This window comes from Clarias gariepinus, chromosome 4 (genome assembly GCF_024256425.1).
Source record: "Clarias gariepinus isolate MV-2021 ecotype Netherlands chromosome 4, CGAR_prim_01v2, whole genome shotgun sequence".
NCBI lineage: Eukaryota > Metazoa > Chordata > Actinopteri > Siluriformes > Clariidae > Clarias > Clarias gariepinus.
Window position 1 is genome coordinate 1,462,501 of NC_071103.1, and position 20,315 is coordinate 1,482,815.

Here is a 20,315-nt window from a genome sequence, read left to right on the forward strand (position 1 = left end):
CTGGTCACAGGTGAGTAGGTCTGTGATTTCCTGCTCTGTATGAAGCACTCAGAGGGAAACGGTGCACTAAAGACCTGCTAGCGTGAGACAGGAAGGGAACAGGGAGAGTGATATTAAACACCTGGGTGCTGGAGGGCGCGATGGAGGGTGTAGGAGGAATTATTCTCATTACTGAGACCTACACACTCAGTATGGACTCGTTCAGGACTCTGGGAGTGTGTGTGTGTGTGTGTGTGTGTGTGTGTGTGTGTGTGTGTGTGTGTGTTTTCTGTGTTCCGCTAGTTTAAGTGGAAGTGTATAATATGATAATTATAATATGATTGTGTGTGTGTGTGTGTGTGTGTGTTTATACAAAAGAGAATGCCTGGCATTTGGACTGCAGAATAAACATGAATTCATTAACATTTAAGCTGAAGAGCCGACTCTCGTCCCTGTGTCCTCCGCCTGGGGCACTTTCTCTATTTTAAGTACCTAGTGTGTGTCAGGTTAGACCTGTAGTGCACTATATAGTGTGTATGAGCCACAATAGACACTATTTCATACTGTGCCTCATCCACTCGCATATATGAAGAAGCTGGATTCTAAAATGGGCGATGTGGTGTAGAAGGAGCTTTGTTCCCTGTACAGTGTGTATATGTGTGTGTGTGTGTGTGTGTGTATAAGTTTTGTAATACATAATTCAGTGTGCCAAAAGAAATGGTCCTGTGCACATTGTAAGCTGTGCAACTGGTGCTATTCTATTATCACGTCTGTTATTTCATCATGGACAGGAAGTTAGAACAAAGAGTGAACGTGAAATTCTGCGTGAAATTCTGGACAAAACTGCCAAAGATTCAACAAGTTTACGGCGATACGTCGGCGCGTCATACGGAACAGTCCATACGATCCTCACGTGGGATTTGAACCTGCGCTGTGCTGCTGCCGGTCCGTCCCCAGGCTGCTGACCCACGTGCAGAGGGAACATCACGTCGAAGTCTGCCAGGAACTCCGTCGGCGTGCCGTGAGTGATCCGTCTTTCATGTCAAGGATTATTACGAAACTTGAGTGTACATATACGACCCTGAGATAAAGCAACAGTCTTCGCGATGGAGGAGCCCATCATCTCTACAACCGGAAAAGGCGAGACAGGTCCGCAGCTCGACCAAGTACCTGCTTGTGTCCCCAGTGACAAGACCATCTATAGCCAAGTCTACTGCCAGGTTTGAAGGTGTCCGAGGGAGGATATACGGTGAAATGACCAGATCTGAGGCTACAGTATATATGTGTGTGTGTGTGTAAAGACAAATTTTTTATAACCTTAGAAGTAGATCGAAATAATGAGTGAAGAGCCAAATCACTGTTGGATGTGTGTAGTGCACTACATCGTACACTTTTATAGAAAGTTGGACTTTTGCCTAGTGTACTACACAGTGCATTTATCCCCTTTAAAGTGCACTTGTATTCACCATTTCCATACTAGAAGTGTGTTTATAACACTATGTACAGTAGGTAGTACACTAACTATAGTGAGTTATATAGTGCACTAGTTAGTGCATTCATATCCTTTTTGGTCCACTTCTATACTGTAGCAATCAAGATGCCAAGTCATTACTGGACATGTGTTTACTGCACTAGGTATACTGAGTCGGCTTAGTGAGAATACGCATGTGTCTAGTGCACTAAGTAGTTCATTTATATCCTTAATAGTTCACTACTTAAGCTATCAAGAGGGGCAGGTCCTTATAGGATGTGTGAGTGTGTGTAGTACACTGAAGAGTACATGCTGTATAATATAATAATAATAATTAGAACTTTATTAATCCCAGAGGGAAATCACTTCTTCGCATATCCCAGCGTAACTGGGGTCAGAGCGCAGGGTCAGTCCTGATACAGCGCCCCTGGAGCAGTTAGGGTTAAGGGCCGCGCTCAAGGGCCCAACAGTGGCAACCTGGTGGAGCTGGGGATCGAACCGCCGATCTTCTGATCAGTAACTCAGTGCCTTAACCCTTTGAGCCACCACTGCCCCTTACACAAGTTGACTTTATACACCATATACACCATATCGTGTAGTATATAGTGAGTGAGGGGATGAAGACCTGTCTAGTGCACTTAAAATGTATTGAGGCAGCGGTGGGGCAAACACTTAAGGCTCTGGGTTTGAGTCCCAGCACCCCAAGTCACTACTGTTGAGGTCTTGAACAAAACACATTAATCCTAAAAAACATTTCAATGTGCTGTAATAGCGTGACACGTAATTAAATCTTCATCTTATATAGTCAGCTAATTCCCAAACCCCATATTGTGTACACTATATACTGAAGAGTGCAATAGTTTTGGTTTTGTGTGTCTGAAACATGACTCACTGTAGTTTAGTTCATAAATTTGAATCTCAGAAAGAGACTAAAAGCGAATCACTGCAGAGCTGTAGTTATGCAAACGAAGACACACAGCACATGGTCCGGTTGGGATTTATTTCGTTTCTCACTGTAGATGATCATGGATGTACATTCATTAATCATCTCATTACTGCTGAAACAATGCCCAGAGAGGTGCCACGCTGTGCTTTCACTGGCGTTTCATTTTCATTCTTACAGTCGAGTGCTGCTCTGAGAGACGCTCTTACTGTCGCGCTGAAGCTCGTGGAGCTCACCGATCCTGTTTCATTTCACGCTGGGGTTTTCTGTGATGTGAAAACGAACACACTACTGTTTCTCCAAATGAGTAAAATCTCAGCCGTGATTCAACGGAAGAATTCCCTCTAAACTCCCTCGATGAATTCAGCAAAACGTTCAAGCATGAATGATTTTCTGTACGATATGGTGTATAAAGTCAACTTGTGTAAGGATTAAGTTACATCTGCAGCGCTCTAGGAGATCTGGTGGATCTGTTTAGAGTCTTAGTGTCCATGCTCCAGTTCTTACATTGTACACAGTGAACTCACGGCTCAGTAACACAACCACCTGAGAGCCGACCAATCGGACGTGAGCATCGGCTGGAGGGGAAAAGGAAAAGCACTGGATATGTACACTACGCTTTGTGTATGTTGTGGCCTCTCTTCTTCATAAACACTCCGGTCAGTGTAAATCAATACATGACCGAGGAACAGGGGTTTGACTTCATGCTAACTCTCTCATTTTAAAACATGCACCATACTGTAAATGTCCAAAAACTCAGAGCAAAGCACTTCTCAGCTCCAGTGGTTTGGTGGTGAGGGAGTGTGTACGTCACAGGGGCTGACGGGGTCATGAGATGTTTATCAAGTTCTTATCTTTCACATTTCACACACACACATCGATTAGACTTAAATGTTTGGTTTAACTGTGTGTAAAATATTCTACCCAGGCAGGGACCACACACACCGCATCTGACTCATACTGTACACACACACACACAGCGTTCCTATTGTGTCCCGGGTTTTAGTGTATGGAGAAAATATCCATGGTAATTCAGAGATAAAAAGCTCCATGTAAACCATGTAGAGACACATACAGGAACCATGTGAAAACCTATACAGGAACCCTTTGGAGACCCATATAGGAACCCTTTGGAGACCAATACAGGAACCATGTGGAGACCCATACAGGAACCATGTGGAGACCCATACAGGAACCCTTTGGAGACCCATACAGGAACCCTTTGGAGACCCATACAGGAACCATGTGAAAACCCATACAGGAACCATGTGGAGACTCATACAGGAACCATGTGGAGACCCATACAGGAACCCTTTGGAGACCCATACAGAAACCTTTTGGAGACCCATACAGGAACCCTTTGGAGACCCATACAGGAACCATGTGGAGACCCATACAGGAAACATGTGGAGACCCATACAGGAACCCTTTGGAGACCCATACAGGAACCCTTTGGAGACCCATACAGGAACCATGTAAAAACCCATACAGGAACCATGTGGAGACCCATACAGGAACCCTTTGGAGACCCATACAGGAACCCTTTGGAGACCCATACAGGAACCATGTGGTGACCCATACAGGAACCATGTGGAGACCCATACAGGAACCATGTGGAGACCCATGCAAAAAATCATGCAGAGAACCATGCAGGAACCAGAATACCACACAAAGAACCATGCAAAGAACCACACGTAGATCTATGCAGGACATCAGGATGTGAGTTGAGAGTTTGTCTGCACTAACGCTGTCACACTCCAAAGCCAGTGTGGAGTAAAGATTTGGTCACATGACCCTGATCAAACCCAGAATCAGTCCTGAGTTAATATTTGTGTGGATCTATAACCCCAGGTTGTGTGTGTGTTTTACTCCTGTAACATTAACCCGAGTGTAAACACTGCAGTGAATCTTTCTGTCTTCACTTTCTGTGATCCAGTGACGCGCCCTCGAGCTCACGGCGCGGGTTTACAGTAAATTTATTTCCGTGGTGTTTTATGTCTGGAGTGAATGACGGCTGTAGTAACATTTCTTTAACAATGTTTAGCATTGAGTTCCTTCGATTCAGCGTTAGCATAAAACCAACGCAGATATTTGAACCCTGGTTAAAAGGGAGCGGCGCTGATCATCAGCAGACATTAGTGAGCTGTTTCACTGGAATTCTACTTAAATAAGATTATTATGGTTCTGTTAATGAATATTATGGATATGAATTAAAATTTACTGACACGAATCTTGTCAGCTTAGCTCACGTTAGCCGGCTAGCTAGCAACCGATGGCTCGTCATGACTGATCAAAAAGTGAATTAAGGAATTAATTATACAAACAAAAAAAGGCAAAACTGGGAAAAAATATCAAATATGACAGAGTAATTAAAGTGTAATTTTATATTAAATTTCACTAATGAGTAATTTATTTTGATTTTAACGGGTGAGGATTGCCAATGAGGTTTCAGGCAGGATTTGAAAAGAGGCTTCAGACAAACATTATTCATGTGAAGGTGAAAATAATCATCAGACTCTCATAATGAATAAGACCAAAGACTATTGAATAAACCAATAAAAAAAATGTAGAAAATGTTGGCAGATGCAGTGAGCTGGTGCTGCCACCTGGGGGCGTCATGTGTGTCGATATCAGTGAACTTTTACAATCACTGTGTAAAAAAGTGTTTTCTACGCAAGTGTGGTTTTTTTTTAATGTTGTTATAAATATTTATTCAGATTTATTTTAATTAATTGTGACATTTTTAACAGTAAATAATTGTAGCGAATGAATAAAAATCAGTCGTTACTGTTATAAAATCAGCTTCAGAAACGAACACAATGCCCGAAAGATTCATAATGAAAAGAAGTCATACAACTCATACTCATACAACCACAAAATTAATACAAGCATCATCAAAAAATAAATAAATAAACCCTAAAATCAGTAGCTTGATTTACACGCTGTAACTAAAACCGCGAGCTCTCGTTCTGAGTAAAATGGGATGTGATCTAAACGTTCATCATGAGAACACGGAGATCTCAAACGCGTCAGAACTCCAGCTGTGTGTTCCAGGTAACAACTCCTCCATTGTGGGTAATACACACACACACACACACACACACACACACACACACACAATCCTTAAACTGAACAGTGAGAGTCTGAATAGTAAAAGAGAGAGGAGCTGGAGAACCCGAGGGCGTGTCGCGTTCAGGGCCAGTCGTCCTCCTGCGGCTCAGACTTGTAGGGATCGCTCATGAACATCATGCACGTGTCCGGGATGGAGAACGCGCCACGCTTCTCCGAATCCGCGGTCACAGAGATGCCGTCACACTCGAGAGAGCACTCGTGTTCCTCAGCACACGGCTTACCTGAAAAAAAAATGAATGAAATAAAAATTGTTTTTTTGCATTTTTATGCTCCTTATTGTGTCTTTACTTGTTTTAATTTACAAACCCGATTCCAAAAAAGTTGGGACACTGTACAAATTGTGAATAAAAACAGAAACCAATGATGCGGAGGTTTCAAATTTCAATATTTCATTCATAATTCAACATAGATGACAAATCAAATGTTTAAACTAAGAAAATGTATCATTTTAAGGGAAAAATAAATAGATTTTAAATTTCATGACATCAACACATCTCATAAAAGTTGGGATGAGGCCATGTTTACCCCTGTGTGGAATCCCTTCTTCTTTATATAACAGTCTGTAAACGTCCGGGGACTGAGGAGACAAGTGGCTCAAGTTTAGAAATAGGAATGTCGTCCCATTCTTGTCTCATACAGGCTTCTAGTTGTTCAACTGTCTCAGGTCTTCTTTGTCACGTCTTCCTCTTTATGATGCGCTGAATGTTTCCTATGGGTGGACGATCTGGACTGCAGGCTGGCCGTTTCAGTACCCGGTTCCTTCTCTTACGCAGCCATGATGTTGTAATTGATGCAGTTTGTGGTCTGGCATTGTCATGTTGGAAAATACAAGGACTTCCCTGAAAGAGACGACGTCTGGATTCGAGCATATGTTGTTCTAGAACTTGGATCTACCTTTCAGCATTGATGGTGCCTTTCCAGATGTGTAAGCTGCCCACGCCACACGCACTCATGCAACCCCGTACCATCAGAGATGCAGGCTTCTCAACTGAGCGCTGAGAACAACTTGGGTTGTCCTTGTCCTCTTTAGTCCGGATGACATGACGTCCCAGATTCCCAAAAAGTTACGATTTTGATTCGTCTGACCACAGAACAGTTTTCCACTTTGCCACAGTCCATTTTAAATGAGCCTTGGCCCAGAGAAAACACCTGCTCTTCTGGACCATGTTTAGATTTGGCTTCTTTTTTGACCTGTAGAGTTTTAGCCGGCGGCGGCGAATGGCGCGGTGGAGTGTGAGTGGACTGAGAAACTCCTTCCTGATATTACAACAATATTTTTCTCCGCAGCCTTGGGGACATTGGTGATCCTCTGACTTCTGAGAGACACTGCCACTCTGAGAGGATCTCTTTATACCCGATCATGTTACCAACTGACCTAATAAGTTGTCAATTGATCCTCCAGCTGATTCTTATATGTACATTTAACTTTTCCGGCCCCTTATTGCTTCCTGTCCCAACTTTTTTGGTAATGTGTAGCTCTCATGAAATCCAAAATGAGCCGATATTTGGCATAACATTTCAAAATGTCTCACTTTCAACATTTGATATGTTATCTATATTCTATTCTGAATAAAATATTGAAATTTGAAACTTCCACTTCATTGCAGTCTGTTTTTATTCACAATTTGTACAGCGTCATTTGTACATTTGTTTGTATTTTATCTAAACATATTTTTTTCCTTCTTTGTTGTTCTGCTTCTTCCCTTCTTTTTCTTTTTTTAACTTTACTTCTTCCTTCTTTCGGTTTGCTTTTCCCCTTTCTTTCGCCTTTTTTTTTTCTTTTTTCTCTCCCATAGTATTTGTTCCTTTTTATTTCTGCTCTTTATTGTCTTTCCTAAATTTTTTTCTTATTTCAATTTAATTTTTTCCTACTTATATTTTATGTTTTAATTTTTCTGCTTGTTTTTATTCTCTCCTATCTTTGATCACTATTTTTAAATTTTAAAACTTTTTCTTTTTTTCTTTCTGCTTGTTTCTTTTCTTTTCGATCACTGCTGTTTTTCAAATAAAACCCCCTTTTTCTTATTTTGTTCGTTTTTCTTCTTTATTTCCCCTTCTTTTGTTTTTTTTTCCATAGTATTTTACATTTTTTCTGCTCCTTATTCCATCTTTACTCATTTGCTATTTTTACGTTTATTTTTCCTGCTTGTGTTTAATTCTCTTTTATCTTTGCTCACTGTTTTTCAATTTTAAAACTCTTTCTTTCTTATCACTTGCTTTTTCTTTTTTCTCTCTCCCTCTCTCTCTCTCCATCGTGTTAGCAGTTTCAGTAAGGTCCGGGGTTTGAGGTTGCTACCATGAGCTGTGTGTAAGAGCTGAGAGGTCCAGAGACGTTTGAGACGTGAGAAGGAGAAGCAGACTTTACGCAATAAAAAGACATGCTACACTTGTCGATGTTTCCTGGAAGTTTGTGGTGCTGATCTCTCCGGTGACGTCGATGTGATTCCTCATGAAACACACGTCACTGGGGCCGACGAGGCCGATGGGGTGAGTGTGAGTAAAACACGAGGACGGGGGCCGGAGGAACCTGACGCTGGAGTTAGTTCCTCTTCCGCGGTGTGCCTCCACGTTCTGGTGCGTTTCTCACCAGGAGACTCCGTAAATAGTTAACGTCCTAAAACCAGACTGCTGATTAAACGTGAAACGTGTGATTGATATAGACATCGATGTGCCAGTGTGTGTGTTTGTGAGAAGGACTGAGGGGCTTTTAGACGAGTGTGTAAACTGCTGATCTACATAACGTACAGCACCCATGTCACATTCATACTCATTCTGAAACCTGCGTGTGTTTCACATCGCCCCTACTGATATTCTAAAACACACACACACACACACACATGGTTTAATATTGCCACTACAGTCCTTATTTATATTCAATTCCTTTTGTTCTTTTATGCTCTATTTAAGTTACAGATTTAAGTTGCTACATAACTGACTGTAAGGCGTGACATGTATGATGATTATTATTACAAAATAATCTGCTTTGTTGTAAAGTTCGGAGAGGTGAGTAACGTCGCCCGTGTTTCAGAGCGCGGTTATTTGCGTCTTTGTGTGGTTACTGCGCACTAACAGTACTTCCTGCCAGCTCATTTCCTTTCCTTTAACAAAGAATAGACATGCTTTCGAGAGGGCTGTAGAGAGTGCAGGCGTAGACGAGGCACCACGCCACCGCTGCTTCTACATTCTACACCAGATTTAAAATGGAACTTTTTTTTTGACCTACTTTTATACTTTTAACCTGCCTTTGAAAAAAACAAGCTTGGTATCTATTTTAGAAAGGATGCTCTGAGTAGCCACCACCACCGCCACGACCACCGACATTGTGCAACCAAAACTATATGCACCCCTGGCCACTGTCGAACATCCTGTTCCAGCTGTTAGAACGCTTTCTGCTCTTTCCGTCTGGGAAGGCAGGACGCTAGGACATTCTGGTGAGCTCGCGTGCTGGTGTCACATGATGCTGAAGCTCCACATTAAGTTCATTTCAATGGTGATGGTTCAGTGGGGTTGAGTTCGGTCACGGCTGTGTAAGTTTTTTCACTCCATCACACACTTCACAGAGTCTTCATAGAGCTGCCTTTGTGGATCAGAGACGTTCTATACTTTCTGTACCTTGGTAATATACGTGGGGCACTTATAAAATTTTTATTATAGTATGAAAAAGAACATTTCCCCAAATGATATCTCCAGAAACAAGTACATTCATGAACATTTCTTCTCGTTCAAAAAACCCGCGGTATACAGTATAGTAGTTCCGCACGATGACGCTAAAGGGGCCAAAACCAAACTGTTCGGTCAAAACTAACATTGCATTTAGGGGGCACATACTTTTGGGTGTTGTGTGTATATACTGTACATGTCACAATACCTGTATCAGTATGCCTCCGTGCCAGTAGAGGGCAATATCTACAGTTTTCATTTCACCCCCTGGTATATAAAAACATGTACTGTGGAACCTTGGATTACGAGCATCTTTCCGGAAGCTGTTCGTATTCCAGAACACTCGTAAATCAAAGCGAATTTTCCCCATGAGAAATAATAAAACCCAAACAAATAAGACCCAAGGTTTGCTCGTCTTGTGAAACGCTCGCAAACAGCGTTACTCGCAATCCGAGGTTCCACTATACTCCCCTTCATTTTCGACTTAAACACAAAGCTTCTGCTTTTAAGTGGTGTTGCATCGGACATATCGTGCACCGAGTTGGATGGCACAGATACGGCAGGACATACACATACGCACAGATACGGCAGGACATACACATACGCACGCGGTATAGCAGGATGCGTACGCGGCGCCGCCCTGCTGTATCTGTGCGGTGAGCATGTGGAGGGAATAAGAAACCTGAAACTGCAGGATGATATTATCAGACTGATTAATCGTAGCAGTGATATTTTGAACCTGTTACTCTTTAACTGAACCTCTTACATACACAAGAAGGTCACTGAATTGTGTGTGTGTGTGTGTGTGTGTGTGTGTGTGTGTTCTTACTGTTGTAAGTGATCGTCTCTATCTGTGGGCTTCTCGGATGTTTGATGACGTCTGGAGGAAGAACTGGTGAGATGAATTGCTCTGAACTTGCCACTGTAATCACTGAAATCAAACACATGCACACACACACACACACACACACACACTATTTAGTGAAGTCTCTTGTACGTCTCTGGTTGGTTTGGTGTTTTTTTTCTCACACATGTTTTTCTAAAAGGATGTGGTCTGGTATTGCTCCTGTGTTATCTGAGAACAATCTATGCCTTTAAGTGTGTGTGTGTGTGTGTGTGTGTGTGTGTGTGTGTGTGTGTGTGTGTGTCAAGTCAAGTCGGCTTTTATTGTCATTCCAACTATATACAGGTCAGTACAGAGTGAAACGAAACAACGTTCCTCCAGGACCGACGTGTTACACACATGCAACAACATAAATCAACAACACAACTCTACTGGAACCAGCTAGATAACTAAGAGACCTAATTAGCTGACTAGCTAATTGTGTGTGTGTGTGTGTGTGTGTGTGTGTGTGTGTGTGTGCGCTTTTGATTTTATTTCCACATCCTGCAGAAGTACGTGATCAGCACAATCAGAATGTTATGACCTTTACTGTACAATTTGAACACATTGAGTGACAGTAGAGTGTGTGATTATAGTTTAATTGTGATGATGATGATGGTGATGATGGTGATAGTGATGGTGATGATGATGGCAAGTGTGTGAAAGATAACGTCTGTGAAACTACAGCACGTGGAATAACAGCTGCTTTTCCACGTGCCTCACAGGTTTCTGGTGTAGTTTGATGTACCTGAGTTAAAAAGCTGCTGTGACGTCACTACACACCAGAGCAACACGAAACTAAACCACACATCCAACGCACATCAAACCACCGACACACTGTATATCACACACACACACACACACACACACACACACACACACACACCTCACAGTAAAGGGAGAGGAAATGACAGTAAACGGAACAACATTCATTTAATCCACTACCGACACCAAGACACACTAATACACACTCACACACACACACACACACGATTCTAATGCACCCTGACCTGGTCGCTCAGTTTCAGTAAAACTGTTTTTTTATATTAAACTCAGAGCTCGAGTTTTTCTAATCCGATGGAAATCAGATAAAAAGAAAACGCAGATGCGACAAAAAAAGTATTTCACATGTTTTCAGTCTCACCTGCTTTTCTTCTGCGCTTACACTTCACACACATAACTCCAATAATAACGACGATGATGGTCAGGGTTAGCCCCGCCCACAAACTAGCAGGAACCACCCAAGAACAAACTGTAGGCAGAGGTTAAAAAAGTACAATGACATTTCAACGTGTCTTTGACATTTAGAGATACAGATTCTTTATTATTATTATTATTATTATTATTATTTTATACCTACCAGGAGAAAAACCTCCACATGTAGCATCTGCTGTTTCTGTTCCAGCTGTTAACTCCACACGACCCAAATCGGCACATCTGGCGAGGAACAAGTTAATAAAACACCAACACCAACAATGGCAGAGTATAAAAAACAGTGGTGGTGTTTCCTCTTGAATGTTGGTGTTTGGTGGTCTGTGATGGTGAATGTAGTGTGTGTGTGTGTGTGTGTGTGTGTGTGTGTGTGTGTGTGTGTGTGATGTAGTGCTATTCACCTTGTGTGATTGTAACATGGTGTGTGATAATCCGTCTTGTTGTTGAAGGTTCCTGCTGGACAGGGCTCACACTCTGTGTTCTGTGTTTCGTTGGCTGAAGATGGAAAGAAAAGACAAACATCTGTGTGAGTTACGAGATGTTCTTCATCATTATCATCATCTAATGAATATGCAGTGAGATAAAGTAAAGGCTGTTGTGTAAGTTGGTCATCTTGGTGAGAACTTGGTCTGATGTTCTCCTGAAACGTGAGCGAGCTGTAAAAAACAGACCCTGTGTTCTCACGGTAAACCCTGCCAGCTGTGAAACTTAAACAACTTTACATCCTGTACATTTTAAACTGTCGCCACTAATTTTACAAATCCTGTTGTTTTTATAGTAAAAAACAGCAGCTGTTTTTGCACAAATAATTCTGTAAAATATGATAGAAACTTTACTTTTTTCATTTTTAATCTGTAGAAACAGAACCTGTTACTGTATATATCAAGTCGAACACCCTTTCCTGTTGATTTAGCCTGAACGTGCTGCTTTTAAAATGATTATTTTCAGAAATATCTACATGCAGTTCAATCTTCATGTACGTTGAATCACATTTAATTTCACCCCAAAAAATCCTAATTGAACAACAGGATTTTACTATAAAAACTCTTTATTCCATTGAATTTCCATGCTGACTTTATCCTGAATCTCTCTCTAATCCCTGATCAAAGGCACTACTTGGGGTGTGAACAAGGGATTCTACAGCACATGGCGCACTAGCTTTTCATTTAACACTGTTTGGGATTTAACTCCAGAACCCGAAAGTTAACGGGTGATATTCTAAGGTGGAAGAAGTGGGAATGAACAGAAACTAAACTGTCCCCATAAGCGGTGACTGAGCCACATGCCGTGCCGTTGAGACAGTGATCTCAGGAGGTAATGCTCATCACGTCAAACACAGGGGTTAATTTTAGAGGCAAAATAAAATCTACATTGAAAGTTATTATTGTTAGATTTAAAATGTCACCGCGGCCCTGGTGTTTCTAAATGACTCCACGCTGTAGCTAAAAAGATGAATGAGATCATTCGCGATTTCTTAAGAAGTAACATGATCCAAAAATAGAGAACTGATGTCCAGCTGAATGCCGGATGGAACAGAATATATATGTTTAAAAAAAAATAGTTATATGGTGATATGACTTTACACACAAAGATCTTACAATGTAGTTTTACTGTATTGTTCACATATTCTTACCTGTAAAGTAGCACAACTATAGTGTTCATATGAATGTTTTACGAAAAAACATAAAAATTTGAATTCGTAAAATGTTCTGTTTTCTGTTTAAAAAGTGAACAAAAACTTTATTTCAATCTGATTGTGATGTAACTGTAATTGTACTGCTTTTTGCATTACAGCTCTTCTGTGCTTGAACTATTGATTATCCTGACGTAAAATTCCCAGTTCTGTTTAGTTCAGTATTTGATTAAATGTTACTGTAGACACTTTTCACTGTTTTTCCATTTACAGATTAGACTTTTCCTAAAAGTAAACACACGTTACAGTGTTAGCTGTTGGATATCTCACGGCATATTTACACTACAGTAGAATGATGGAATGATGTGTTTTTTCCCAGTTAAATTGTCCAAAGATGAACCGTTTTATTGCTGGTGTTTTACTGAGATAGGGTTCAACAGGATTTTATTATTTTTTTACAGTAAAATCAACAGACATTTATTTTACAGCACACACTCTTTTCGCACACCCCCATGTGGCATTCACAGCTCTCTCATCATGGACACGTGACCTGGTACCAGACCACTGAGGTTAACGTGTCAGAATGGAGGGGTTAGTCAGCAACACGTCGCCAGAAACCCAGACACTGTTTATTATTATTATTATTATTATTATTATTATTATTATTATGGAAACCAATGATGTCCTGTGTGTGTGTGTGTGTGTGTCTGTGGTCTGCTCATTGATGAATCTTCTGAATGTTTAGTCCGGTGAGTCATTGCGTTTCTTGAAGGGGACAGTCTGTAGCTTCTCAAGGTGTGATGTGGGTTTTTTTTATTAAAGTTGTGAAATTATCATTTAATAATCAAAGTTGTAAAAATATTTGCCTTGAAATAAACAATCGTTTAATCTGAATCTATAATTGAATACATTAACATGTTACATTTTATATTTGTTGTGTTATCCATTAGAGTTTAGATTATAATGTAGTCCAGGTAATCGACTTGTGTGTGTGCATGTGTGTGCGTGCGTGCGTGTGTGTGTGGGTATGTGTGTGTGTGTGTGTGTGTGTTTTAAACTCACGTGGAACAGAAACTCCATATCCTGGTTCGCAGCGGTTGAATGCCTCACATTTCCCACAGTGATCTTCAAATTTTACACTTTTAATGGTACAGTAGTGGTCATCTTTACACCCACATGTTCGGTCACTTGTTAATGTACAGTCCTTCTTTACCACTTGACCGTCTGCAATAAGTCAGACACGCACACACACATACACACATACCAGTGAATAATAAATATTTAGCAAGAATTATTAAACAGCCACTGGTAAACATACTGTATTTTTATTAATATAATGTTACTACTAAATAAACAACAAATTTACTAAATAAATACTAATTATTAAATAAAATTTAATTCAAAATATTTTGGCCCTTTAAATATTTTTTCACTTGATATGAATGACAGGAAATATTTTCTCATTCTCTCTTTCTCTGCCTGTGGCAGAAGCATGTGGCTATCTGGTGTCTGATGGTGTCTGGTGAAGCATGTTGGTGTCTGATGGTGTTTGTAGAAGCATGTTGGTGTTTGATGGTGTCTGGTGAAACATGGTGTCTAATGGTGTTTGGTGAAGCATGTTGGTGTCTGATGGTGTTTTCAGAAGTGTGTTGGTGTCTGATGGTGTCTGATGAAGTATGTAGCTGTTTGATGGTGTCTGGTAAAGCATGTGGCTATCTCATGGTGTCTGGTGAAACATGTTGGTGTCTGATGGTGTCTGGTGAAGCATGTAGCTGTCTGATGGTTTTTGCAGAAGCGTGTGTGTGTCTGATGGTGTCTGGTGAAGCATGTTGGTGTGTGATGGTGAAGCATGTAGACAAAGCTTTAATTGCTGGAGATTCACATATTTATTTTAAGAATCCAGAAGACCCTCTGAGAACAGCATTTATGTCCATACTGGACTCAGTAGGAGTAAATCAGTGTGTAGTAGGACCCACTCATAAAGCAGGTCACACTTTTACTAATATATAAGTTATATTAGATCACTATCTTGTCTCAATTAAAGTGTGTCACAGTAATAATGTATGCACAGCATCGCGCTACCGTATTAAACGTACATTCACATCAACCACCAAACAGAGTTTTATCAGTAATCTCCCAGAGTTCCCAACTTCGATTAGATCACCGTCTGACCCCACAGAACTCGATCAGGCGACTGAATATTTAGAGTCGACATTTCGCTATACCTTAGATAATGTAGCTCCAGTCAAAAGAAAAATTATTAGAGATAAGAAACTTGCTCCCTGGTATAACGATCACACGCGCACTTTAAAACAGACCGCTCGGAAATTAAAACGTAAATGGCATCAAACTAAATTGTTGAATAATAAATTCTTCACTTAGCATTGGTTATGTTCCACAGTCTTCTAAATTAGCTGTTATTAAACCAATAATTAAGAAACCTGACCTCGACCCCTGTCAGCTGTCCAATTACAGGCCGATATCAAACCTCAGAGCAGCTTTGTTTATAGATTTCATAACATACATGAACTGTATCTGTCAGGATTTAGTCCTCATCACAGCACAGAGACAGCACTCGTTAAAGTAGTAAATGACCTCCAATTGGCCTCTGATCAACTATGCTTGTATTACTCGACCTCAGTGCAGCTTTTGACACCATTGATCATAGTATTCTTCTTCATAGATTAGAAAATGTAGTAGGAATTAAGGGTACAGCCCTCTCCTGGCTCAGATCCTATTTGACTGATCGTTATCAATATGTTGATTTAAATGGTGATTATTCTGCATGTTCTCTAGTGGAGTTTGGCGTTCCACAGGGTTCAGTTTTAGGCCCACTGCTTTTTTCCCTTTAAATGCTTCCTTTGGGCAACATAATCCATAAGCATGGTATTAGTTTTCATTGTTATGCTGACGACACACAGGTATATGTTCTCATCTGCCAGATGAGAAAAACCAGCTTACTAAAGTTGAGCAATCCGTAAAGGATATAAGAGATTTTATGCTAATTAACTTCCTCCTGCTTAATCCTAATAAGACAGAAGTTCTAGTCATCGGACCACATACAGCTAGAAGCAAGATTTTAGATCACACTGTAACTTTAACTTTAGATGGCCATTCTGTTCCATCAAGTGCAACAGTAAAAGACCTTGGTGTGATTATATATTCTAGTCTTTTAAATGAAGCTCATTAAGATAATATTACCAGGACAGCATTTTTTCACCTCAGAAATATTGAGGTTAATAAGTTAAGGAATATATTGTCACTAAACGATGCAGAAAAACTGCATCGTTTGCAAAAAAAAAAATGCTTTTATCACCTCTAGGTTGGACTATTGTAACGCCTTACTGTCTGGTTGTTCAACTTGGTGCATAAATAAGCTTCAGCTAGTCCAGAAGGCAGCAGCAAGAGTCCTCACTAGAACCAGAAGATACGATCACATCACCCCTATCTTATCTTCACTCCATTGGCTCCCTGTGAAATTCCGCTTTGATTTTAAAATACTACTCTTGACATATAAAGCATTAAATGGTCTCGCGCCGCAGTACCTGAGCGAACTGCTAGTGTCTTACGATCCGCCACGCCTACTTCGATCAAAGGATGCAGGCTGCTTATCAGTACCGCGTATTATGAAAAATACAGCTGGGGGCGGAGCTTTTTCTTACAAAGTCCCAAAATTATTGAATAGTCTTCCAAATAGTGTTCGGGACTCAGACACAGTCTCAGTGTTTAAGTCCAGGCTAAAAACCTATTTGTTTAGATGCTGTCCTCCCCACTCTCATTGATCACTCAGGTTTGCTGACGGTGAGGTGATTGGTTGCTTTACATGTCAGGAAGCCCTCATGTTTGTGTTTTCTTCTGGCTCTCCCTTTTAGTTATGATGTCATAATTAGTCCTGCCGGAGTCTCTGCTTGCACTCTACAGTTAATATACATTCACATTATACATTGTGTGACTGTGACCATACCTAACTGTTATCTCTCCTCTTCTTCTCTTTCCCCCCCTCTTTCTCTCTCCTCTCTCCTCCTGTCTCTCCCTCTTTCTCTCTCCTCTCTCCTCCTGTCTCTCCCTCTCTCTCTCTCCTTCCCTCTCTCTGTTGAGCTACACATGTTGTTCCTGAGCTGCCAGTGATCCAGACTCCCTCTGCCCTCCGGACCTGTCTGACCCATCCTGGTGCCCCGCTTCTGGCTGAAGATCTCGTCACATGGATGCCCCGTGTGTCTCTCTGGGATGCGTCTGGTGTCTGGGAATGATTCTCTCTACCTAGAAGATGGTTCTGGCCTTGACTGGTGTTGGCAACTGTTTCTTTAAGGACTTGACAGTTCGATAGTTCAGGACTGGAACTTCATACAAGTCTACCTGGGTCTTCAATAACTACCTGGACTCCATATTAACATAAATTAACATCAGCTATTATAGCTGAACTGCCTGCCAACTAACACACAGTATGAATGCAGATCAATTCCTGCTCTCTGTTATCACCCAGATGAGGATGGGTTACCATCTCAGGGAGTTTTTCCTTGCCACTGTCGCCCTCGGCTTGCTCACCAGGGACAAACTGACCATTTTGATTCATACACATTCACATTCCATACAAATTTAAATAATTATTTTGATTGTGTAAAGCTGCTTTGCGATAATGACAATTGTTAAAACACTATACCAATAAAATTGATTTAAATTGAATGCTGGTGTCTGATAAAGCATATGGATGTCTGATGGTGTTTGCAGAAGCATGTTGGTGTCTGATGGTGTCTGTGAAGCATGTTGGTGTCTGATGGGGTTCAGTAAAGTAGATGGAAGTTGTCTGATTGTTGTCTGATGGTGTTAATTGTCATCCATCTTTGTGTTTCAGCAAATGACTTCAGTGCCGTCTGGCTTTTGTTGCTAAAACTTACCAGAGTTACATGAGGTACTGCACTTTAAACATGAATTCACATAATTCTTATTCTCGGTGTAGTAGCCATTATTACACTGTGTACACTCTGTTGGTGAACTTGGTGTACAGTACTTTGAAACATGTGTCCCTGAAACAAACACACACACACACACGCACACACAAATTTGAATGTGAGATGAACACAAATTAATTTTTCTTTTTTTTTTAAAACAAGTTATTTTAAAAAAGTAAAAACTTTTGAAAATGTCCCACTGTTAATATGAAGAGATGTGGATAAAAGAAACCCTTTACAGTTTGAGGAATTCCAGCCATTCCATAAATAAGATTAATAATCATGCTATAGTTTGTTTTAACTAAAGATTAATTTAAAAATGAAAACAGTAACTCATGTCAAAGTTACATCTGTGTCCAAAACAAAAAACATACAGCTGTAAGCTGATCATTTATGAACTAGTTTTATACGCATATATTATCAGAATTACATAAATGTGTTGTACTCAATTTATAACAGAGAATATGAACATAAAACTATCTTGTAATCTTCTGATCTGTAATGTTCAAGACTCACCTTCTGGACATTTATCGCAGCAGGTATTGTCGTGTTCAAACTTGTCTTCGGTACAGGTCATTGCTAAAAGTTTTCACTTTTGAAAAAAACAAAAAAGTTTTTGAATAAAAATAAACAATACCAAAGTATCGCGTTTGGTGTTTGAAGTTGTTTCTCTCGGCCCTGGAACTCTTCACTTCACAAGCGTGAGGGTGTCTCTGTCACTTCCCCTCTCTCGCTTCAATTTTATCATCCCGCCCACTCTGTCTGTCTGTCTGTCTGTCTGTCTCTCTCGCTCTCGTCATCTCTCTTATTTTGTGTTACATAAAAGAGGAAGTTATGTGTTAGGGGTGAGTTTAATCAAGAACTATTTACACTCGTGCCTGGTGTAACTTCACCCTGACACGGCTGGTACAGTGAAACACAACCGTGGAGCTACATGAAACAACACAACTACACAAGTCTACACATTATACTAGTGCATGTGTGCAAATGTGCTTAACCAGTGCAAGAAGTACAGTTACGTACAGTTCCGACTATGAGCAGAACAGACCAGCGTGCACGGTGCAGAGCAGAGCGGTGATGAAGGTGTGCGCAGCTCTAGTGAGAAAGAAAGAGCAAGAGGAGATTACAGTCGAATAATAAATGAGTGTAAACAGGCAAGAATGAGTAAAGAATGACTGTAGTGAGAAGTGTGCAAGAATGAGAGTGTGTGTGTGTGTGTGTGTGTGGTGTCAGTGTTGGTTTCAGTCCTGTCCTTGAATATTGAGTATTCTGATGGCTTGGGGGAAAAAAACTGGTACAAACTGCTGAAACTTTTCACATTTACTGTAAATTTATGGCATTCAGCAGAAACACTCGTCCAGAGCCACTTATATTATCTCATTTTACATTTAAACCGTTGAGGGTTTGGGGTCTTAAGTGGCAACCCCTCTTTGCCTGGTCAGAACAAAGAACCGTTTAAGTCAGAGACCGGGGGGGGATTATCACATCCAACTAAATTATCACAAGCGACATCTTAAAAAAAAAAATGGACTCAATATGCAATGGGCAGCTTAAATGCTTTCTGCTTTCTAGTAATGATGAAGCCAGGAGAACTACTCGCAAAGCCATGTTGAAGTTTGCCATTGTTGTTGTTGTGCTCCGCTTTATTGCCACAAGCGCTAACATTGCCACTAGCACTGCTGCTGGCTCTAGTATTGCCGCTAGCATTGCTGGGGAGGTAGACGGTCGTAAACAGTGATTTATATGTAATGACATGACTCCATAGCCCATGGGAAGAAACAGACAAAGCCATGTCTTAAGACGGTTGACTTTTAAACCAGCCTTAGTACTAGACATGCACCTGGTTCACTTTGGAGGAAAAGGGCCTCATTGGTGGTGCTGTGGTCTGAAACTGGAAGGTTCTGATTAATAATCCTACATCTTAACCACTGAGCTACTCCTTGACCTACAGGAGGTGATTATGTGTGTGTAGGTTTGTGGATACAGTAGTGTGGTTAATGTCTATGATGGAGAGAAAAAAGACACTCGTCTCCTTATGTGGACACGCCAAGAAACAAAAACTCAATTCAGTTCCATTAATGCAAACATCGTAAATCTTTATTCCCATTAATGGACAGATCAGACATTGTAAAAAAGCTCAAGGACGCCCAGTATTCCCACTTCACGCCCACTGGGATCGGCTCCGGATTCGTTTTACGATGACCAGGACAGAGGGATTAATAAAAAAGAAATTAATGTAGATGAATGCAGAGATAAGGGTATAAAAAACTAAATAAATAAAGATGTCCTCTCTTCCCTCCCAGCTTTTATTAGTGAACCACATTAGTGAATTTTTATTTGTGGTTTTCACATTCACTCGCTAACCGCTGCAGAAGCATCCAACTGAGAAAAGCACAAAAAGGTGTTTAACGCTATTACAGTAAATTATATATATTTTTATTTAACCTCAAACC

The 20,315-nt window shown here is 40.6% G+C and overlaps 1 protein-coding gene across 1 annotated transcript; it reads right to left on the reverse strand.

Annotated features, from left to right (window-relative positions):
- Positions 1 to 5,106: 5,106 nt before the first annotated feature.
- On the reverse strand, positions 5,107 to 18,582 carry LOC128520181 (tumor necrosis factor receptor superfamily member 5-like). The gene is made up of 8 exons (XM_053494290.1): positions 18,379 to 18,582; positions 17,809 to 17,937; positions 13,976 to 14,137; positions 11,682 to 11,775; positions 11,429 to 11,505; positions 11,213 to 11,320; positions 10,015 to 10,116; positions 5,107 to 5,746 (listed from the first exon to the last, which is right to left on the reverse strand). Exons 1-8 carry the CDS (start codon positions 18,437 to 18,439, stop codon positions 5,586 to 5,588), a joined length of 894 nt encoding a protein of 297 aa, XP_053350265.1. The 5' UTR covers positions 18,440 to 18,582; the 3' UTR covers positions 5,107 to 5,585.
- Between the last annotated feature and the right edge of the window lie 1,733 nt (positions 18,583 to 20,315).

Excerpts from the sequence above, each read along its gene's own strand:
- LOC128520181 (XM_053494290.1), bottom strand. The coding sequence starts at position 18,439 with ATGACCTGTACCGAAGACAAGTTTGAACACGACAATACCTGCTGCGAT. Across the intron at positions 11,506-11,681 it reads CCATGTTACAATCACACAAG|ATGTGCCGATTTGGGTCGTG; the intron begins GTGAATAGCACT and ends GTTCCTCGCCAG. Across the intron at positions 11,321-11,428 it reads ATGTGGAGGTTTTTCTCCTG|TTTGTTCTTGGGTGGTTCCT; the intron begins GTAGGTATAAAA and ends CTCTGCCTACAG.